General features: G+C 42.9%; 1 protein-coding gene across 2 annotated transcripts in view; it reads left to right on the plus strand.

Moving 5' to 3' along the window:
- Window positions 1-22,814, plus strand: part of osbpl7 (oxysterol binding protein-like 7) — a 74,771-nt gene that overhangs the window by 33,471 nt on the left and 18,486 nt on the right. For both annotated transcript variants that reach the window (XM_048614584.1, XM_048614585.1), the window contains exons 7-16: window positions 77-209; window positions 1,852-1,955; window positions 3,533-3,616; window positions 7,533-7,683; window positions 10,908-11,041; window positions 11,764-11,871; window positions 14,480-14,605; window positions 14,840-14,936; window positions 20,510-20,772; window positions 21,110-21,247. In XM_048614584.1, coding sequence (XP_048470541.1) covers window positions 77-209; window positions 1,852-1,955; window positions 3,533-3,616; window positions 7,533-7,683; window positions 10,908-11,041; window positions 11,764-11,871; window positions 14,480-14,605; window positions 14,840-14,936; window positions 20,510-20,772; window positions 21,110-21,247 — 1,338 coding nt within the window. The remainder of the gene's footprint in view (window positions 1-76; window positions 210-1,851; window positions 1,956-3,532; window positions 3,617-7,532; window positions 7,684-10,907; window positions 11,042-11,763; window positions 11,872-14,479; window positions 14,606-14,839; window positions 14,937-20,509; window positions 20,773-21,109; window positions 21,248-22,814) is intronic.

The raw sequence follows: 22,814 nt of genomic DNA on the forward strand, positions 1-22,814 counted from the left end.
TTTTGAAAAAATGTTGAAGTCTTGTCTGTTGTCAGTGCTGTGTTTCTGTGGAGCCAATATCTCCTTGATTGTTTAGGCACAGAAAAGAGACTCCTTCAGTGAGGATATCTTCAAAGACAATGATCAGCTTCCTTCAGTGCCTGTAAGTGGACAGGCGATGTCGTTACCATGGTTACAGCAGTCTGAAGAATGGGATCACTGTGCTAAAGGTAATTTTGTCAGTGTGAGTATGAGTGTGTCTCCCAATGATGGCGATGCTTGCCCATGTCAATAACGTGTGTGGCATCGTTTAATGTGGGAAGCTGTTGTACTGCAGCTATCACAAGCTAGCTGACCAGGAGACACTCCCAGTCTCCGTGGGTTTATTGGAATGATTGACAGCTTAATAATCAACACGATTGCTGCTAAGGGAGGCGATGGCCTAGTGGTATTATCGCTGGACTGTAAGTCCAGAGACCCAGATAACGTTTTGGGGACCCGGGTTTGAATCCTGCCTCAGCAGATGGTGGAATTTGAATTCGGAGTCTAATGATGACAGTGAAACCATTGTAGATTGTTGTAAAAACCCATTTGGTTCAGTAATATCCTTTTAGGGAAGGAAACTGCCATCCTTCCCTGGCCTGGCCTATATGTAACTCCAGACCCATGGCAATATGGTTGACTCTTAACTGCCCTCCGGGCAATTAGAGAAGGGCAATAAATGCTGCATTGTCAGCAACGCTGTCGTCCTGTGAATGAATTAAAATAAAAAAAAAATAATCAACTTGCTGTGGCCATCTAGCTGTGAGTTAAGAACCCAGAGTTGCTGGCCCACAAGGCCTCCAATTTCTCTTCGTTGATATCAACCTGTTCACATGCCCAGTGTTCTTTGTAGACGATCTACATTGTAATTGGCAGCAGATACCTCGGAATATCTTTTCTGTCTAAATAAATTCTGCGCCTCTTTCGGCATTGATTCCCAAAGAAGAACAGCAATTAGTTCATAAGCTCGGAGAAATGCTTCTTCCTCCTTCAGTGCCCCTCAATCACAGGATTAAGCTCTCAGCTCTAACTGAGTGCATTAAGTATGAGCTGGCCCCAGCTTCAGTCTCTTGTAGAAGCAAAATGGGTTCAGTTCCCTGCTCCTCATCTCTGTCTGTGTTTCCTTATTGGAAAGTGTACTCATGGTGAGTGCAGAAACGTAGCTATTTTGATGTTACCAAATAACCTGATTTCATTTGGACTCGCTTGAGAAGATTGACGGTATTTGTGCATCACAACTTGCATGGAATAAAACATTAGCAGGTTCTTAACACGAATGTTAGGAGGCAAAATTCAATGAGCTGTGTGATGCATTGTTTGGGGCTGGTGACCAGAAGAGCTAGGGGTGACCTTGAAGAGGAGAGAGATAGCGAGGCAGTGACTTAAGTGGGAATTCCAGAACCTTGGAGCCTGAATCCCTGGCTAGGTACCAGTGATAGCGATGAAAATTGGGAATATTGAAAGGAACAGAATTAAATGAGTGTAGGACATCTGAGTCCTGGTGCCGGAGTGGGTTAGTGATAACAAGGTGTGAGGACATGGAAGGATTTGAAAATGAGCATTAAACCATTTCTAAATGAATGCTAGCCCCCTCAAACCTACTTGACCATTGTTTGGTGCCTTCAGGGTAGGGAGAGAAGCCTGAGCTGAAAGGAAAAGCAAAAGGAAAGCATTTGTCTGACCAATATCGGATCTCAAAGTGGGAACCAATGTTCTGCGAAGAAAAGCATTTTTGATTCCTTGGGTTTTCAACGCGAGCCTTGGAGATAAGTGCTTGTACACAGCGTATCCACCTTGTTTACAAATCTTGTGTGTTCTTGAATCTTTTAGATCTCAGTGAATGTCAGTCGAACCTGGGAGAGTTGAATAAACTGCTGCAGAGGCTGGAGGTGGTGGACAGAGTTCACTCAGCACCCGTCATCGGAGATGCTCAGGTATGAGACAAATGATATTGCACAGCCATGAGCTTCTGCCTTTAAAGCAGCCGCCGCTCCTCCAGTTTGCAGAGGGTATATTCACAGATGAGAGCAGGACTGGAACTGTGATGCCTGCCACAGTCAGCTTGCTGAAACTCTGTTTCAGAAGGAGTGCTCGTTTGGTTGAGCTAGCAAAAATCTGCTGGCAACTGTGAACGAGCACCTCAGGAAGAGTCGGGTGCAGGAAGAATGGAGGACCGTAGGTCACCATAAAACAAGTGTTGATAGAAAGGAACCAGAGTAATTTATTTTAATGATTTATTTATGGGATGTGGGCATCTCTTGCTGGGCCAGCGTTTATTAGCCATTCCCAATTGCCCTGGAGAATGTGGGCGACATGACATTTGAAAAAGCTACGGCAGTGTTACGAAACCAGCTATTCTTATTTTGTGTGCATCAGGAGAAGGCAGTAGATGTTAAGGCTGAAGATGCAGCAACTCACTTCAGTCATAAATTCAGGTTAGTTATGGCTGTAAATTATTTAAATCAGAAATGAGGGATTTTAAATTGGCTATTGTATGAAAGGGAGTTGGGATTAATTGCATTGAAATTAAAAGCAGACAGCTTGTTTTGTAATCCACTGCTCCAATTATAATTGATCATCAAGGGAGCACTTATCTCTCAGAGAATTATTACTTGCTTCTCTTTCTCTGAGCGAAAGACAGTACTTCCTTTTGTTAGTGTGCATACAGTTTGATTGCAAATCTGTGGGAAATTTGCTACACTCTCTCTTCTGAATAATCAATGTAAAGAAAATGTAAAATTTAAGTGGATTGTATTGGACGGTTTTAAGGAATGATATAGCACAGAAAAGATCCAAAGCCATATGTAGCCATGCCTGTGCTGTTTACATGCAATAAAAGATGGGGATAGACACTGATGATGCAAGTTTACAGTGAAGTCATGACGGTGAATTGTTGCCCAGAAGATTCCCATCAGTTGTAACTTGAGCAGAAAAGCGGCAGCTACTTTGGAGGGAAATGGTGTAATTGGTGCAAGGTTTTTGTAACTTTGAGATTCCGAAACCCCTTGTTCCCACCAACTTGGAGTCTTTTAGACCAGTAAGATCCCTTGGTCCTGTCTTGGAGTCCGAGAGCAATCAGTAGGATGACTGGCTCCTGAACACTGCAAAACTGCTCCTTTCCTGGAAGTATTTGCATTCTCTGATACATAACAACTAAATACCAGAGTGCATCTCTTGCCTATAAAGCAACAGCATTGATTTAAGGAAATGGGAGAGAGTGAGGGGGAGGAAGGAGTGAAAAAAAAACTTTATTTCTAAGAAGACAGCATATTCCAGGAATCCCATCTGTGACAGGGTGTGTTTGATACCACTACTTGTTTTTTCTCTGACATCGTGTTACAAATTAATTTGGGACACTAATTGTTAATTTTAGCCACAGTTCCTAAAGTTAGTGTGTAATGGAGTTCCCAAACTGAGTGCCTTTTTGAATTTAAGGCTGTTGTTCTACTTGATGTAAATCTGCTGCATTTGCCATTTTTAAAATATATTTTTGCTTTTTGAATTGCCACAGGGTTTCCTCACTGACAAACCGAAAAAGGAAAAACGCTCCTCCAAAATATGGTGCACCCAAAGTTTTGCAAAAGATGAGACTAAGGTACTGTGTTTGATTAGCATTTCTACCTGAAATAAAGACAATTCCACTCTGTGTAGAAAGTCATCTGAACTTTAAGTCTGGTGTTCCCTCGTTTTAGCAGCAGTTTTCTCTCCAAGCTCTAAGTTAATGCAGAATTACCGAACTTATGCTGGAGCAGGTGTGACTTGAGCCCAGGTTTTCTGGCCCAGAGGTAGGGAAACTATATTGCCCTGCCATTAGAGCCCTAGTTCTCCCGGCAGTTTCAATTATCGGTATCCTTTAGATTCATGATCCTGGGCTTGGGAGTAGAGGAAAAAGCGAAAACAATCTTGCCCCAAATCAGTAGAAGCTCATATTTGGTGAGGTCCAGTCTCACTTTTTCAGTGAAGAAATTGCTCCTCATCTTGGTCCTAAGTGATCTCATGCCCTTCTTTACCCTGAGGCTGTACTTCCACGACTCGCCGCCCCCCACAACCCACCCACCCACTGCCACCCCTCCATTCCCCTGCATGTTCCCAATTCCCCAGCAAGGGGAAATAACCTCCCTGTTGGAGCTGTGAAACCTCTTCAGAATGGTTTTTGTTTCAATGAGATCACGTTTCATTCTGTTAACCTCCAGAGGAATATCGGCCTGGGTTACTCAGCCCCTCGATCTTTTCCAAGTCGGATCAAGCCTTGACTCCAGATTAAATGTTGACCAGGACGTTGAGAAATACCCTGATTGTCTTCAAAAAGTTTCACTGGGTCTTTTGCATTAATGTTTTAAAAAGTACATTCAGGCCATAATTTATTGCCTTATTTGAAAGGCAGCACCTCCTGTCATTGTAGCACTCCCTCAGTACCGCACTGCTACTTTTACGTGGATTATGTGTTCCAGTCTCGAGTGGCACTTGAACCGAAAACCCTTTGAATTGAATATGAGTGCGACTACGCACCACATCAAGACTAACAAACGTTAAATACTGGCCCAAAGTTTTACAGGGCACTTCACATCTGAAGGATCTTTTGACTATCGGCACTCCCTCGGCACTGCACTGGAGTTACCACAAGGAGTATGTGCTTAGTATTTGGAGTCATTCCAGTTGAAGCTCTGACTTCAGAGAAAGGAGGAAAATTAGGGAGATTCACTTGTTTGGCCATTGATCTTGTGTGCGGTTCAATTTAAAAACTAAGCAGTTCAAAACAAAAGGGGCGTTTGAAATTGATAGCTGAAAAGGGTTTTTTCACATCAGTGCCTAACTCAAAATCATTGTGAATCTATCCTGACTCAACTCTTTGATTCATGTCCTATTCCATTTTGAATACATTAAGTTCAGAATATCGCATTGTTTCCAAGGCATTGTAGGAATGAATCCGCCCTGTGTGATATTAAGAACAGAATTACGAACGTGTCCTTTTGAGATTTCTCAGCTATTGCTGGAATTAATCTATTTACTTTGTCTTTTTTTTAATGGCCTTTATTAAAATACTAAGCAGACAATATGAGACAATGACTCTTGGCTTGATTGCAACCCACATGTTTAAACTTGAAGAAAGGAATGGTCATCTGAACGTGATCTCTCAATGGCTGCTTTATGCTGATTGCAGTAATGTGCAACTCCCATGAGGGTAAACCTGTAGAATCATTCTTGAGTGAAACATTCTTTTTAAATGAGGAATTCAGCAGCAAAATGTCAGCCAACATGACCCAAGTTGTGATGCTTAAGCTCCAAATCAGAGGGTTACAGGTTCACCCCACCCACCCCATAACTTGAGTACTTAGTGTACGCTAACACTTGAGTGCAGTACAGAGGGAGACCAGCATTGATGGAGGGAGCCATCTTTCTGATGAGGTATTACACCAAGGCCTAGCCTACCAGGGTAGGTGCACACAAACGATGTTAGGGAGGTATTTTGATGGAGAATAGGGAAATTCTTCTGATTCTTCTTATTGATGTTCCTGGCTTTAATCATGCCATTTGAACAGATTATCTGGCCACTGGCTGTTTGCAGGACCTTGCTTCTGGCAAAAGTAGCCCCTTTGTTTAACGACATCATGAGAGCAGTTAGACTTTAGAAATAACTCATTGAACATGAAGCACTATTGGAGGACTCCAGGTTGCCTTACAAAAGTTAGCAAAAATTCCTGTTTAAAAAATAAACTGCTAGAATGTAGGATTAGAGGGAAGGAGATGGTGGTACAGGGACAGTGCCACTGGACTAGTAATCCAGAATTCCAATCTAATGCTCTGGGGAATGGGTTTAATTACCATAATGAATGGTGGTGGAAAGTAAAATCAATAAATAAATGTGCAGTCAAAAGTTAGGTTTATTACTGAGACTACCATCAATTGCTGTAAAGAAAAACTCTAATTTGCTTAATGTCCTTTAGGGAAGGAAATCTGCTGCTCTGGAGAGATTTGGCATTTGTTTACTGTCCATAATTGCCCAAATGCAATGACTTGCCTGGCCATTTCAGAGGCAGTTAAAAGACAACTGCATTATTGTGGGTCAGGAGTCACGTATAGACCAGATTGTGTAAAGGACAGCAGATGTCCTTCCTAAAGGACATTTTTTTTTGTTAAACGACAATTGGTCACTCTTATGGTCACCGTGACTGAACCTGCCTCCAGCAGGGTATTTTATCTGACGTGACAGTCCTTTATCTTGCCTCCTGTACCATAAGAAACTGGATGTGGACATCGTGATGTTGACTGCTGCATTTTTCAATCATTACAACTAACTATTACATACGAACATTATATTCTTGAGACTCATATGTGTCTGGGCTAAAATTAAACTATCAAGTTACAAACATGCTTCAAAGTGATCCATGGTAAGATGGAGTATGAGATCTTTTATACCCTTGGGTCACATGCCAAGATGCAGTGATGATATGACGAATGTGTCCCTTAAAGGTATACTAATTGTGAGGCACAACACAACAGCTTTTGTTTGAAGATTGCATTATTTGAGTTCAGGTTTCACTAGCTGCTGTGGTGGAGTTTGAACCCCTATTCCCAGAGCATTAACATGCGCCTCTGGATTACTCATTTTGGTAACTTTTGCCACGCTGCCACCATCTCCCCTAAACTGTATGAACCTGAAAGGCCAGGCTTGATGGCCAACCTGGGTTTGCAACATTTAGAAACTTATTGCCACAGTAGTCCCGAATTAGAGATGCGGGGAAATGAGACATGATGCCTGGTCCTGACTGCTTTCTGTTGACTCATGGGGATGTATGCTTCCCTGTGCATCAGGTGAAGACAACAGTTGGCCTGGTTGTGACATGAAGAATGGTGACTTGGAAAAGGTACTGGAGAATCTCTGGCAGACAAGTAGCTAAGAGACACCATCTTCAGGAGAGAAAATTAGAGTGGGCTTGGAAGCATGTAGCAACACAAGTAATTTCCAAGATGTGAGAAGGCTGATTCTAGTCAAGGTCAAATCCAGTTAAAGTCCATATGTTTTGTATAGAAATTGTGTAAAGCGTCAGAAACCTGGGACTGGACTTGTCGCATACTGCTGTTGGCAGTTGAGAGTTGGCTATTGCTTTGTATGATGTGCCAGCAATTTTCATAAAGCAGGAAGGGCCTATTATCAAGCAGAGCATGAGGCATGAAAGCTAACAAGAGGATGGAAACTATGCCTGCAGGTTTAACAGAGAAATCTTTTATGTAGAAAACAACAGACTTAATGACCAATCGTAATGTTATTCAACTTGTTATTATGGGGTGATGGGGGAGAGAATTTTTTTTGAAGTCCAGCCTCTGCATTGGAAAGCATGCATTGTACATTCCATGGCCCATAATTATAATATAGGACAGTTCTATTTCCTGAGTGGAATATTAATGTCTATGAGCCTTTTCTCCAGGCTGGCAGGTCGGATTTTCTTCATTTTTTCCAAATGATGACTGTATCTGTTTACATTATGTTTTAACAATATTTTTCACTCTAGACCACCTCCGATGTCATACGTTCTGCAAAGTTGCATGTCTCCACACCCAGTTTGCCTGACTGCCTGGACTGGAAAAGTGTCTCCGTTCCCATGACCATCAAAGAAGATTATTTTCAGCTACAGCAGGATTTCTGTTCTGTATCGCAGAAAGGTAACAGTGAGGGAGCACCATACAGGTTAGCCCTCAGGGAGGGTACAGCACAGATTCCTCTGTCTGTTGCTGAGATTTAAGTTAATAAATAGTGAAAATAGGTGGAAATACAGTATTCTCTTCAATTTAAAGTGTTGAAGGATAATTGAGGTTCTGCAATCAAAATAATGGAACGGTTTTGATACGGATAAACTACTTGTTTTGTTAGAGGCAACCAGAGCTTGGTAGTTTATTCGTAAAGTCAGTTTTGACCATTTGACAGGAAAGTGAGGAACCAGTTCACACGAAGTAGTGGAAAAAGAGACATAGGAACAGGAGTAGGTCATTCAGCCCTTTGAGCCTGGTTCCACCATGCAGTGAGATCATAACCGATCTGTGCCATTACTACTCCGGATTAACAAAGATTATCTATCTCCGATTTAAAATTAACAGCTGATTCAGCGTCGACTACTTGTGGAAGAGCGTCCCAAACATCTATCACCCTTTGTGTAAAAATGCTTTCTGACATCTCTCTGGGATGGTCTGCCTCTACTTCTCAGATTATCTGGAATTCTTTCCCCCAGAAGACAGTTGAAACGCTGAACGCTGGCATTGGTATATTTTTTATTAAAGGGTAAATGTAATAAAAGTGGGTAAATGGAGGTGAGGTACACATGGACCATGATCCAGCTAAATTGTGGAACAAGCTTGAGGGGTGGTTTGAGCTTACAGCTCTTTCTGTTACAAAGCATAGTTCTTTGCAGGTGCAAAATGCAAACTCAGTTGAGTAAGGAATAGGGTGGACACAGGACTGTCTTTTTAGCAGCCAAGTGTGGCTGTTGGAATACTTGTTGATGCCAACTGGCAGTTGTAACTGGTTGAAGTCTTCAATATTTGACAATTTGCATCATAGATATACAAGGCTCAACAGCCTTGCTTCCTGATGTCACAATTCTGGCTCCGACTTTACTCTTGGACACTTACTCGTTATGCCAACACTGCCCATTCAATCATACTGGGAGTTATCACACTGCAGTTGCAGGCTAAAGCAACTCTGCTTTGTCAAACAAGTTCTTTTTTTTTCCCCTCTCTTTCTCCACAGATGCCACAAAACTTGAATTTCTTCAGTGTTCTGTGCTTTTTTTTTCCCTTTTTAAATTCACTTATGGGATGTGGGTGCCACTGACTGGGCCAGCGGTTATTGCCTGTCCCTAGTTGCCCTTGAGAAGGTGTTGGTGAGCTGCTGCCTTGAACCACTGCAGTCCATGTGCTGTAGGTGGACCTATAATGCCTTTGGGGAGCAAATTCCAGGACATGACCCAATGACCATGAAGAAATATATGGCAATATCTTTCCAAGTCAGGACACTGTCCTAAATGCGTAGCTATCTTGCCTTTAAGAAATGAAATGAAAATTCCATGTAATAATTAATGACGAATGTCCCCTTGAGAAATGGATGTTGCTGCGAATGTCTAGTTCATGGTCCATGTTAATATTTTAAACATAATAGTTAATTCTGGGAAGCTAGGAGTGTTGTTGTTGTGATGGTAATTAAAACATTCAGTTTAGAGTTTGCTAGAATGCATTTTTTAAAAACTGTTTAGAAATGTACACATGTCTGTGTCATCAAGACAGAATAGAGAGAAACAGAAGTACTTGGTGAGTTGAGGGGAATGCGAGGTGTGGAACAATGGGCTTCCTTATTTGGATAAATTGCAAATGAGAGATAACTAGTGAAGATCAGTTTGAGGGTAGTCCAGTGCAGGCTATGTCATCATGGAAATGGTTGGAGCTCTCTGGTTTCAATTTATCAGGTCATTTGCTGGGATAGGTTTTTTTTTCACATTGCTGTTTAAATATTGTGTGGTTTGTACCTCACTGAGAGTTAGTTGAAGTAAATAGCAGTTAGATAGAGTTGCAGTATGAAGGGAATCTAACACCAACTTCATTATTGTCTTTCTGGAGACAGGTGTGGCTTCATCTCGGTTTGAATTTTGAGGGGCAGTACTTATAGGACTGCCATCTACAATAGGCCTCAGTGTCTCAATGCAAAAGAAAGCAACCAGATTAGCTTGGATGAATTGTAAAAATAACCAAACAAAGGAACTGAGCCCTCCAGAGTAGAGAGAAAGTGAAAGGTTCACCTCGGAGAGTAGGTGGAGCTGAGGCAGTTCTCCACAGGACTGTCATACTTAAAGGTGGGCCCTAAAATGAATAAGTCTGATAGAAGAAATATTGGAGCGTGCAGGGGAAAAGCAGGAAGTAAATCAGAGAGTGCAGAACAAATTAAGTTGTATGCATATTGTAAAGTTAATCGTGCTTGCTTTATTTAATTCCTTTATGTACAACAGTTTTGAATGAGATCTTATGACATTCAAGTGTTTGAAAAAGGAATTTGGATTTCTCTTTAAATCTTTAATCAGCAACAGCATTGTTTTGAAACTGGCAAAAATACCAAAAGCCAGTCAAAAGACACACACAACAGTGAGGCACAAATCATTTCCCTGTTCTATTTGGCTTTGCGAACAGGACTGCATTATTTTAATGTGTGGTTTAAACTTTTCCCATGAGGTTTAATTCTTATCCTGTTGAAAAGTGTGGGCTATGCCATTGTGTTTGAGTTGACCATTTGGGGTAGGAATAGCAATGGAATGCAATGTCTCTCCTATCAGCAGACCATGTAGTGAAGCAAAGACCATAAGAATTTCAATCTCACCAGCTGTTGTGGGCAGGACTGGAACCCATGACCTCCGAGTATTAGCCTGGCCCTTTGAGTTCTTATGACGCTACCACTATACTGCTGTTGCTTTCCCCTTGTAAGCCATACTCTAAATTGAGTTCTCCATCTTGGCTGAGCAGCTTGGGGGAAATCCTCAGAACAGAAGATAGTCATGCTGTCTAAAGGAAGGCAATATAAATTGCTACGTTGCCAATTTGCACACTTTGTAGGGCCTAACGCAGTTGTCACCATTGTAATATGATGCTGAGTCTGCACCACTCCCACCACCAAAGGGGCTAGAGGAGGAGTGGCGAGGTTTGCACACACAAAATCTGTTTGACCGTTTGAGTGCAACAGCGAAATAGCCCCACCTCTCACTATTCATCTGTGCACTGTGCAGTTTGTTTGGTGAGCGTGACATGGGGGAGGAAAGGAATGAGAAATTAAAAGGATGTGCTCACTTTAAAAAGACTGAGTGCCTCTGTGAACTGCATCACCACCTTTTCTGTTCCCCTTTTCCTTCCAGTTCATTCGGGTTTGAAGTCCCTCTTCAACACCCTTGCGATCGAGAGGGAGAAATTGAAGCAGATCTGGCGGGAGAAGGAACTGGAGACTACACCAACCATTCAGATTACGCACCTAAAGAACACCTTATCTGAGGTGAGAATATCTTTATTCTGTCCCTCTTGCTCAGGTTCCTGCTGTACTACCCTGCTACGCGTACCCATGTATGTTCCTGCCTGTAATAAAAGCAAATTACCTGCGGATCCTGGAATTCTGAATCTTCCATCTCACCTGCTCTTTGACTACCGTCTGTTCAGATTTCTCCATTTCGGGTACATATCCAACTCCGTCTCTTCTGAAAGTTACTACTGAATCTGCATCTGACTTGTCAGCATCTATGGCGAGAGAAATGGATTTAATGTTTCAAGTGGAGTATGATTCTTCCAACCTGAAACATTAACTCTGTTACTCGCTCCATAGAACCTGCCCGCCCTGCTAAGCATTTCCAGCAATTTCTGTTGTTATCTTCGGAAACTTGCACTATACAAGTTTGACTAACAGGTTGAAAGCCCTCCAACACCAACACCAACACCAACACCACTCTGCATCATAAGCTTCGGGTAATTAAAACGCTATTGTAAACCCTGTCTTGAAGTGAAACTCTGTTGAGACTAATTGATGAAATTTTTTTTATTTCAAAAATATACCTTGTGTGTATAAAGATATTTTTATGATTAGTCACTGAAACAGTTCAGTTCTGTACAGTAGCATATGAAGAAACGAGCATTAGAGTTTGACTATCCCGCAAACCCAAGGTATCTCTTATTTGAGCAAGATTCTGTTTACCTCAGTGAGATTAACCTGTGGAATGTCCCTAGGTCATGTCTCAGAATGCTGATCTCCGAAATCGTCTGCACCGAATCCAGTGCCTGTCCAGCTTTACAGATGTAGTGACTGATCCACTGACTCCTGTCAAAGCTGAAGAGGTAAACCAGAATCCTCCTACTGAGCACTAGAGATCTTGTATTCAGTTTGTTTTTAATCAATCTCATTGGCAAACAGCTAGGTCCATCTACATCAATGGGAATGCATGATTTAGAGCATTTTTAAAATGGCTGTATGTTCATTGGTCGTCAACATACATCTCTAGCGATGGTGCTGTTTTCATCTAATCCTGTTAATAAAACAGTACAGCACAGTACAGGCCCTTCGGCCCACAATGTTGTGCCGACCTATTAATCCCACTCCTTTCTGCCACATGTGCTGCTTTCAAAGGGCAGCTAGGTAGGTACCCAAAGGGAGTTTATTAATAGGATAGATCGATGGAGTTGGATTGAGAAGGTGCAAGGAGGCTTGTTTGGACTGTAAACACTGGCATGGACCTTTTTATTCATTTGTCCTTATTTTTGTTTGTGTAAGCTTGCTGTTTCTAGGCTACAATGGCCATTGAAACAGTGTTGTTGGTCATCATTCGCTAGCTTGCGAAGAGGTGGCGTCATTAACAGGAAGGCGCTGCACAGAGATTGAAGATTTCCATTGTAGGGCTGCACTCCTGGAGCTGCAAGCTTAATGAAAAATCTGTGTTTAAACTGATGATTGAGTTCTCACTCCTCACCTTCCTAACAGTGATTCACTGACCTGCACGATTCTCCTTGGTATAACTGATACGTGGACGTCCAGCGTCTGGTGTGAATAATCAGCAGAGAAGCAGGTCCGTTCGGTTATAAGGATTAGTCTGTGCGTCACCTAGGAAATTTACTTTCAAGTCCAGCACACATTTTCCAAAAGATGTTGTTAATTGATAGTTACCGTGCAGTCTTTTGTCCGGTGATCATGATTCAGCTGATTTCATTTTGTTTACTGTATCCACTTGAGGTCAGTAAAATTTTTAGATGTCCTGGTGTGTTGGAAATGCTTACTCAAGTTATCCTGTTTAGTACAATTTGGCTTAAGTCAAATAACAACGCGTTTTGAAAATAAGGTGCCAATGTGTTTGGCATGCAAAGGCGGGTATTCTGACATAGAGCCCTTGTGCTGCTGGACTAAGAATCTTGCAATATCTGCCTGAAGAAAGGGAATTTTCATGATATTCTCCTGTTTCCCTCTGCATAGGAGTTGATTATTGGGCCATGTAGCACAGGAAGAGGCCGCTCAATTTGCTGTGCTTGGGCAGCCCTGAGAATCATCAGCTTTTCCAACTTACCTGCTCTTTAATCATATCCCTTCAGATTTTTTCCACTTCAAAGTGCACATCCAACTTTCTTAAAGTTATTATTTAGAATTATCTGAACTTACACATTCTGGCACGTGCCAAATCAACAGAACTTGCTGCATGTAAAAACAAAATCCTCCCCTCCTTCCCAGGTGTTATTTAGTCATCTTCAGAAGGCAATTGGGTATTGATCTGAAATGGAAAATTGTTGGGGATATGGGCGTTGGAATTCTTCCACAGACCCAGCTCAGGCACAATTGGCTGCTTTTGTTCTTGATGATTCTGTACAAACTGGAATACACTGTTGAAGCAAAAATAAATATTGAGCTTGTTATCTTGTGCAGCAGAACTGGAGTAGTGGTAAAAACATGTTATCTTAGCTTTGGAAGACTTGCTCAAAGGATGTGCAACAACATGAGGATCAGAAACGAGCCGGGTTGCCCAGGGTCTTGTTTATACTCTATCTGAGCTTCCTCCCACTTTTCTCATTTAGGTTCACGAGCATCAAAATCACCTTGTTCCTGCTTCCTGTTCTGGTCTAGTTGCTCCTTAAGTGTATCTTGACTGTTTTCTTCAACCAACTCCTTGTGGTAGCAAGTTCCACTTACTCGCCACTACTTGGAGAAAGACATTTCTTCTGATTTCCCTGATGGATTTGTTGATATCTATCTTTTATATTGATGACCTCCTGGTTGTGCTCCTCCTCACGGGAGTAAAAACATTCTTTCTAGATCAAAATCTTTCCTTATTTTAGATATCTCTATTGGGTCACCCCTCAGTTTACTTTCTTCAAGTGAAAAGAGACCCAGCCTATCAGTCCTCAATCAATGCCCGTCCATTTCTGGTGTCATCCTTCTAATTCCACTCTGCAGCTTCTTCCAGTGCCTTATGTAACTTGTTTATGATGTGCTGACAAGACCGGGGGAGGTGATGGTCTAGGGCTGTTATCGCTGGACTGTTAATAGAGACCCAGGTAATGTTCTAGGGACCTGGATTTGAATCCTACCACAGCAGATAATGAAATTTGAATTTGATAATGAATACTATGAAAGCATTGTTGTTTGTCAGAAAAATTTATCTGATTCACTAATGTCTGTTAGGGAAGGAAACTGCCATCCTTACCTGGTCTGGTCTACATGTGATTCCAGACCCACAGCAATGTGGTTGACTCTTAACTGCCCTCTGGGCAATTAGGGATGGGCAATAAATGCTGGCCTGGCCAGTGATGCCCTCATCCCATGAATGGATTTTTTAAAAAAAGTGTATTGAGGGCAGTGGGAAAGGCTATGATCCTGAGAACTGTTTACAAAATAGCATAAAGGTTAAGAGTGCCTCTGAATGTGTTAAGCTGATGTTTTCTTTTTTCAAAACGTTATCTTTAGATGCCTTGTAACAGGTCGCTGGCTCAACAGCTGTCCTTAGACAGCAATGCATCATTGTCTGAGTCACACGTTGAGTTCTTTGATGCTGAGGACGTGTTGCTGTCAGCGTGCTCTTCTGACAACGAGGTAAATGAGTTGGAGATTTGTTTGGGTAACGTAAGGGATCAAAAGATTTCAGCCTAATTCTTTGATTGCACAAAAGGTAGCATCTATCAAGAATGAAATAGGTGTGGTCTAAACAGATTTACGTAGGCCAGGGTCTGTGCAGAGAGGGGTGAGGAAGAAGTAAGCCCAAAATGAGTTCATTGTCATTTGCTTTTTAAATGCGCATTAAATCTAAGTCACTTTCCTTTGTCACAGATGTCGGATGACGATGAATCCACCACCAGTGAAATTACTAACAGCAACTCTGAGGAGAATCTAGACACTGTGGAAGCATCCATTCAGGAACTGATCGGTTGGTTTGTTAAATCAGTAACATGAGCAGCCGTCTGTAGCTTGCATTTTGTGTAATTACATACAACCGGAGTAACAATATCCTGAGATCTTTCTCTCTTTTTCTGATCAGCTGCTGCTAGATGTGCTGTGTCCTTGACCCCAATCCTTTCCTGGATTCTGTTTCTAACTTGGCGTTCACACAGTCTTCCTTTAAAACTTACCATTCTCTGCTGTAACCATTCTCCCCTTCTCTCAAAAACGCTCACCCATACCTTCTTGACCACCATGGGAGAAGTATTTGCCCATTTTGCCTTCAGTCAGCCTGCCAAACCCAGTCTGAACTGGAAGATCTATAGCTGATACAAACTTCTCAGTCCAGCAGCTGCAGGAAAAATGACACGAGCAAAGTGAGAAGTTGATATATTAGGGGGGAGGTTATTTCAGTTTCTACCTTGAGACATGTTTAGCGAAGAAGTGCCAACAATATTGCCATGGAATGTACTAATTCTGTTGGCATACACTCATTGATGTGTGCACTGGGTGTGTCAATGTCATCCGAAGGGTGCTGACCATCTGCATAAAGACCTTCTGTATGGTGTACAAGCCACTTGGTCTCCCATTCCTGGACACCCAACACCAGTGCTCCAAAGGCAGCTACATGTGACATGTAAAGGTGGTAGACATCGACAAGTAGGAGATGGTTGTTGACTGCTTTAGAAGAGGCAAGCAGAAACACAAAGCTCAGTGGTAAATCAGAGGCCATCAAATCCTACACCTTTTCAACCCACTGTCTCCCTTTTACAACATATATGCAGCAGAGACACCTTTACCAGAGTGAGGTTGCTGAGCCACACCTGGTGGTGCTTACCAGTTGACCACCACAATGCAAAATCATCATCTTGCATTACAGAAGGCTGTCCCTTACCTCAAATCTGTGTCCTTTTGGTTACTGACCCCTTCCCGGTGGAAAATGCTTTCTTCCCATCAATGGTCTTAGTTGTGGACATTTCTTATAGAGTCATAGCGATGTACAGCACAGAAACGGACCCTTCAGTCCAACTCATCCATGCTGACCAGACATACCAACCTGACCTACTCCCATTTGCCAGCATTTCGCCCGTATCCCTCTAAACCCTTCCTATTCATATACCCATCCGGATGCCTTTTAAATGTTGTAATTGTTCCAGGTTCCACCACTTCCTCTGGCAGCTGGTTCCATACATGCACCACCCTCTGCGTGAAAAAGTTACCCCTGAGGTCCCTTTTAAATCATTTCCCCTGTCACCTTAAACCTATGGTTATGATGAATCCCATCGACTTTCTCTGCTCTAAAGAGAACACAAGGCAATAGAGAGGGTTTACTAGCCTTAACACTAGGATTGGAAAGGAGCAAAATAGACTATAAGTTGAAGCAGACTGGGCAGAGCAGCAAATTGTTGCTTTTCTGCAAAATGTTTCTTGTAAAACTGAGAAAACAAAATGAGGAGCTAAAACCTCCTGCATTGCTAAGATTGGAAAGATTAAAAGAGAAGCTGAGATTAGTATCATTGCACGAGAGTTTTAGAAAACTGAAAATTGTTTCATGAAGGAGCAGGGTGTCGGAGTTTTTCAGTCCTGGCATAGGTCCTCTTGACATTTTGTAACATTTCTGTTTCCTGAGCAAAATGTCTAGTCTTGCTGGAAAAAGCACATCCAGTTTTCTGCTGTTGACCCTGTTTAGAAACTGAGACTGTCCCATCTCATCTTATGAAAGAAATTAGGGCAGCTGATGCATGTCCTGCCCTTATCCTAGGGGAAGTGGGAGGTGGATTTGGGAAATCCAGGCCTGGGTGCCCGGAATGTGAAGGTGTCTCATACCCGAACGGCACTATCCATAACTTTTCAATTGACAAAACCTTACCATCCAATTTGGTGAATGAAAATCTGTTCAGAAGCTAACCAGAAAGTTTGATGATACAGACAGCGAAAATGTGGAAAGGTGTTCCATTTTGAGATATTTCTATTTCCTTTGGCATATAAAATGCCTGGGTGAGCAACAAGAATGAAGTACAGTGTGCACACCATGAAATACGACCGAACAGAAACCAGAAGAGCTGCGGGTGCTGTAAATCGGAGACAAAAACAGAAATTGCTGGGAAAGCTCAGCAGGTCTGGCAGCATCTGTGGAGAGAAATCAGAGTTAACGTTTTGGGTCCAGCGACCCCCCCCCCCCCCCCCCCCCCTCGCTTGGGTCCAGCGAGGAAGGGTCGCTGGGCCTGAAACATTAACTCTGATTTCTCTCCACAGATGCTGGCAGACCTGAGCTTTTCCAACAATTTCTGTTTTTGTCTCTGATTTACAGCTGGTTGCCTCGCATTGTATGGAAGGAGAGTCTGTTCCTTTACTAATTCCTTCACTTTGGTTCTCTCTCTGACCCTCACTTAGTGGTGGTTGGGTGGAAGGAGGATAACCTACTACAGAATAAGTGTGCACATTGTCTAGATGTCTGATCTGTTTCTCTTCTGGGAAGTATCTGTACCTTGTTAAGCATTGCCCCCTAGTGGTAATGTTGAGATTTGATATTCTCAAGTTTGAACTCTTCAGTAATTTGTGGATTGCTACCCACATCCTTGGTGCAAACTAAAACTATTTTCCCCCCGTGTGCCTGCAAATTTTTGATTTGTGGATGAAAGGCAAGTTGTTTGGTTTGTGGATGAAAGGCAAGTTTAAGTCCCTTCAAAAGAAAGTGAGTTTAAACATATACCCAGCTCTACCTCACGGTCACCTGTCTCAACCCTCTGTTGGCTGAAGTCACTGGCTTGACAGTTCACTTCCCACTGATTCCATGACGATTTCTGGCCCAAGTTGAGCCTGGCTATCTATTAGCTCAACAGTCTGCCTCGTAACTCTGTTTTTCCAACTCAGACCTCTTGTTTAAAAACCCCACTTCCCTCACCTCGCCGTCAGTGCTGTGACTTCATCTATCTACTGGTTTGTAAGTGCTAGCCTCTCGGGCAACGTCATGGCAGATGAAATGTAATGTAGAAAAATATGAACTTTTTGCATTTTCCTGCCATTCTATTTCTTCTGTGGTAAGAGATTGGGAAGTGTCACTTTGCACAGGGTCCACAGTGTCCTTGTTTATAAGTCTCTGACAATTATAAACGGATGTAGCAAGTAATTGGAAAGGCAAATAGTGCATTGGCCATGATTGCAAGTGAATATGAATGCAGGAGTAAAGAAGCCTAGCTTCAACTGTGTTGAGCCTTGGTGAGATCACAATTGGAGTATCGTGTACAGTTGATCTCCTTACCTAAAGAAGGATACATTGCTATAGAGGGAATTCACTACAGTTTCTCTAGACTGATGCCTAGGATGGAGGGATAATTCAATGACGATAGCTTGTCAAGACTGGGCGTATTTTCTCCAGAATTTAGAAGAATAACAGATTATCTCATTTAAAGAATATTCTCAAAGGGATTGACAAGGTAAATATGAGAAGCGTACCCTCCCCTCCCCCCCCCCCCAGGTGGGGCAGGAGAGTGGGCAGATCCAGAACTGGGAGCACGGTCTGAGACTATGAAGTAAGATGTAGGCTCAGCTGTTGGAGCATATCTCAAGGCAGAGATAGAGATTTCTAGATAGTAAATATATCAAAGGATGTGAAAAAAGTGCTGGAAAACGGTGAGGGAGTAGATCAGCTGCAATCTAGTTGAATGACCCAGCAGGCTTGAGGGCTGAATGGCCTCCTACTTGCTCCTGTTTGCTCTGTTTCTCTGCAGCTCTCCTTTTAAAACCCAACGTCTTTGTCCAAGCTCTCAACCTTTTGGCGAAATTTATTTTCTGATTTGCAGCTGTAGTAGGGGTGCTATATTTGACTATCTTTTATCCCCTAAAGTTATCCTTTGGTGCCTTTTTTTAAAAAAAAAAGAAATTCTAGGTTAATGAGTCAATAATGTGAAGGTCTGTGCCAGGAATGCAAATTCCTAAAGATCTTCTCTCTAGTTTAGAATTGTGGCTCTGACTACATGCAGTTTTTGTTTTGTCAATTCTGTTTCATTCTTTGTTCAATTAATAATTTCCAATCTAGGAAAAACTGGGTGTTGCCCACAGAATGAGGGTTGAATATTATCCAGGGCCTTGAGTTTTTGCCATGTAGATTTTGAGTGGTTATAAACAAGATAAACATGAAGTCAAATGAAAAGCCGACACACCCAAGTCTGGCTCATTATATTTCTCCAAATGTCTAAGAAAACTGCAACTCACCAGAGAATGCTTCCACCAACAACTTGCAATTTCATATCACAGCCAAACAAGACAAGGCCCCTTATCTCCCTTTGGCCATTCAATAAGACCATAACTAATTCTGATTTTCACCTTGATTTGGAATACTACGTTCAATTCTGGTCTCCCTGCTATAGGAAGGATATTGTGAAACTTGAAAGGGTTCAGAAAAGATTTACAAAGGATGTTGCCCGGTTTGGAGGGTTTGAGCTGTAGGGAGAGGCTGAATAGGTTAGGGCTATTTTCCCTGGCGCATCGGAGGCTGATGGGGTGACGTTTGTAGAGGTTTAGTTTAAAAAAAAAAGTCATGACCATGGATAGAGTGAATAGCCAAAGTCTTTTCCCGAGAGTAGTGGAGTCTGAAGCTAGGGGCATAGATTTCAAGTGAGAGGGGAAAGATTTAAAAGGGACCTGATGGGCAGCATTTTCAAACAGAGGGTGGTGCGTGAATGGACTGAGCTGCCAGAGGGAATGATGGAGGCTGTTACAATTACACCATTTAAAAGGCATCTGGACAAGTAGATGAATAGGAAGGGTTTAAAGGGATATAGGCCAAATGCTGCAAATGAGACTAATTTAATTTAGTATATCTGGTTGGCACGGATGAGTTGGACCAAAGGTTCTGTTTCTGTGTAATAATTCGAACTCTACGTTCCTGCAGACCCCTGATTATCTTTCATCCCCTTGTGATCATCAAGAATCTATCCACTCTGCGCTAAAAATCTTTAAAACTTCTGCATCTGCTGCGTTTTGAGGAAGGGAATTTCAAAGACACTCAACCCTCGGAGGAAAAAAAAAATTCCTCTTTGTCTTAAATGGGTGCCTCCTTATTTTTAAACCATGGCCCTCAGTTCTCGGCTCTCTCACAAGAGGAAACATCTTTTCCGCATTAACATGGTCAAGTCCCCTCAGAATCTTTGCCATACCAAGGTGCCACATGAGGGCATTTCTCAAGCTAGACTTGACGCTGGCAGATATGGTGATTGTGGGACCGGTCCTCAGACACTTTTCTCAAAGGGATGGGTTTTAAGGAGCATTTTTAAGAGAGAGATTTAGGGATGAAATTATAGTGATAGGGCCTGAGGTCGCTGTAATCATGGAGGGAAGGCAGCAGGGATGTGCGAGAGACCCAGAACTGGAGGAATGCACAGAGCTTGTAGGTCTGGGGACGTTACTGTGACTGGGAGGGAGCGGGCTGCTATGGAGGATTTCAGATTGGGGAACCCTTGAATATTATGAGCTTCCGCTTTGTTTTCTCTGTTAATGAATTGAGAGTTTGAAAGCTGAGGCATGAGAAAGCAAATTAAAGCTCACTCTTTCTTGTTAAAGACGATAAAACAAAAGACCCTACAAGCTGCAGGTCTGTGGATGGGACACAACGCAGGGCGTGTCTCCCAGCTCCAGGCCCAAATCTGAACAACGTCAGCCTATGGAACATCCTGAAGAACAACATTGGGAAAGACTTGTCTAAGGTCTCAATGCCAGTCCAGCTAAACGAACCACTGAACACACTACAGCGACTCTGTGAGGAGCTTGAATTCAGTGAGCTGTTGGACACAGCTAGCAGGACGTCCGATCCCTTTGAACGTATGGTAAGCTGGTCAATCTGTTCCATGATACTAATTAGCTGAGTAAGTGCTGGTACTTCTTCAAATGAGAGAAACCCACTCCTTACTCCCAGAAGAGACGTGGCCATTTAAAAAAATGACATTCATTCATGGGATGAGAGTGTTGCTGGCCAGGCCAGCAATTATTTCCAGGTTTGCAGCCAGTAGGGAGGTCACCCTACTGTCTAAGCTGCCCAAACTGCAAATCTGACCTGTGTGTGGGACAGATGGGGAATGGTTAGGGTTTCATGGTAATCTTGAGGGTTTTCTATCCCAGGCTCTCATTGGTTTAATGACTGTCGTCATCACTGCTTCCCTGCAGATGTACATCGCTGCCTTTGCTGTGTCAGGCTATGCTTCAGCTTATTACAGAGCGAGGAGCAAGCCATTCAACCCTGTCCTCGGTGAAACGTATGAATGTATAAGAGAAGATAAGGGCTTCCAGTTTATTGGAGAACAGGTATTTATTATCTCTACTGATCCATTCTTAATTTTCTCCCCTCCCCCTTCAGCTGATGAGGTCCAGCTCCAGTTTAAAATCTGAAGGCACTGTAGCTGAGTAACCACCTGCTTTGTGTATGTTCTTTCGTTTGAAGTTCATTCATTGAAGTAGATGTTGCATGCTGCACCAGTATATTGCCCCTCCCTCATTGCCTTTGGAAAGATGTGCAGTTGAGGAGGAAGTTCCAGGACTTTGACCCAATGACAGTGAAGGAACAGCGAGGTAGTTCCAAGGCGGGTTGTTTCTTGACTCTCGGTGGAACTTGCCGGTGATAGTGTTTCCCATCGGTCTGCGGCCTTTTTGGGTGCAAGGTTGAAGGGTTGAATGGAGACTTGCCGAGTTGGTGCAGTGCATCAGGGAAATGAAACACACTGCTTCCCCCATGTGTCAGTGGTGAAGGGAACAAACATGTTATGTATCATAGATTCGTTGAAATCCCTACTGTGTGGAAGCACAGCGACTCTCCGAGCATCCCACCCAGACCCACCCCCTAACCCCATCCCCGCGATTCCTACCCTAGACATTGTGGGCAATTTAGCCTGGCCAATCCACCTAACCTGCACAATTTTTGGACTGTGGGAAGAAACTGGAGCATCCGGAGGAAACCCATGCAGACACGGGGAGAATGTGCAAACTCCACACAGACAGCCACCCGAGGGTGGAATTGGGTCCCTGGTGCTGTGAGGCAGCCGTGCTAACCACTGAGCTGTAGTGCTGCCCCTTCATTCATGAGATGAAGTCATCACTGTCTAGGCTGGCATTTATTGCCCATCCCTAATTGTCCATAGGGCAGTTAAGAGTGAACCACACTGCTTTGGGTTGAGAGTCACATGTAGTCCAGGCCAGGTAAGGATGGCAGCTTGCCTCCGTAAAGGGCATTAATGAACCAGATAGGCTTTTATGACAATCGACAATGGTTTCATGGTCATTGTCAGACTCTTAATTCCAGATTTTTGTGGAATTTGAATTCCACCATCTGCTGTGGTGAGATTCGAACCCGAGTGCCCAGAACATTACCCGTGTCTCTGGATTAACAGTCCAGAGAAAATACCACTGGGCCATCTCCTCCATTGAAGGGGGTGGGTGGGATGTGTGCCATTGTGAGCAATTTGACTTTGGAAGATGATACCACCTTTATGCAAGGCTGATCGCACCCACGTTGGGATTTTTCATCAGGAGGATTTCAAAGCCAAATAGGAATTGTGCTTGGTTTCTTTTCCTTCCCCCATGCCTGCCTTTCCTCCCAAGCTGAGCAGCGTATCCTTTTACCCTTTTCCCAATGGCTGCAACACCCTGAGATTGACTCACTAAGCAGCAGCAGACTAGAGACTGCCGAAACCTGTCTGGCTCCAGTGCGTGTGGAAATATCTGCTCTTTCCCACTGTGATTGCTCTTGGCATATCCAAACAACATAACAAGCTCAAGACCAAGACTCCCTTAGATTGAACCTATTGTTTCCAGCTGTCGGGCGCTGGATCCTGAAGATATTCATAGAAAATGACCAGACTTTTACGATAAGTTGACA

Source organism: Rhincodon typus, chromosome 30 (genome assembly GCF_021869965.1).
Source record: "Rhincodon typus isolate 14 chromosome 30, sRhiTyp1.1, whole genome shotgun sequence".
Lineage (NCBI taxonomy): Eukaryota > Metazoa > Chordata > Chondrichthyes > Orectolobiformes > Rhincodontidae > Rhincodon > Rhincodon typus.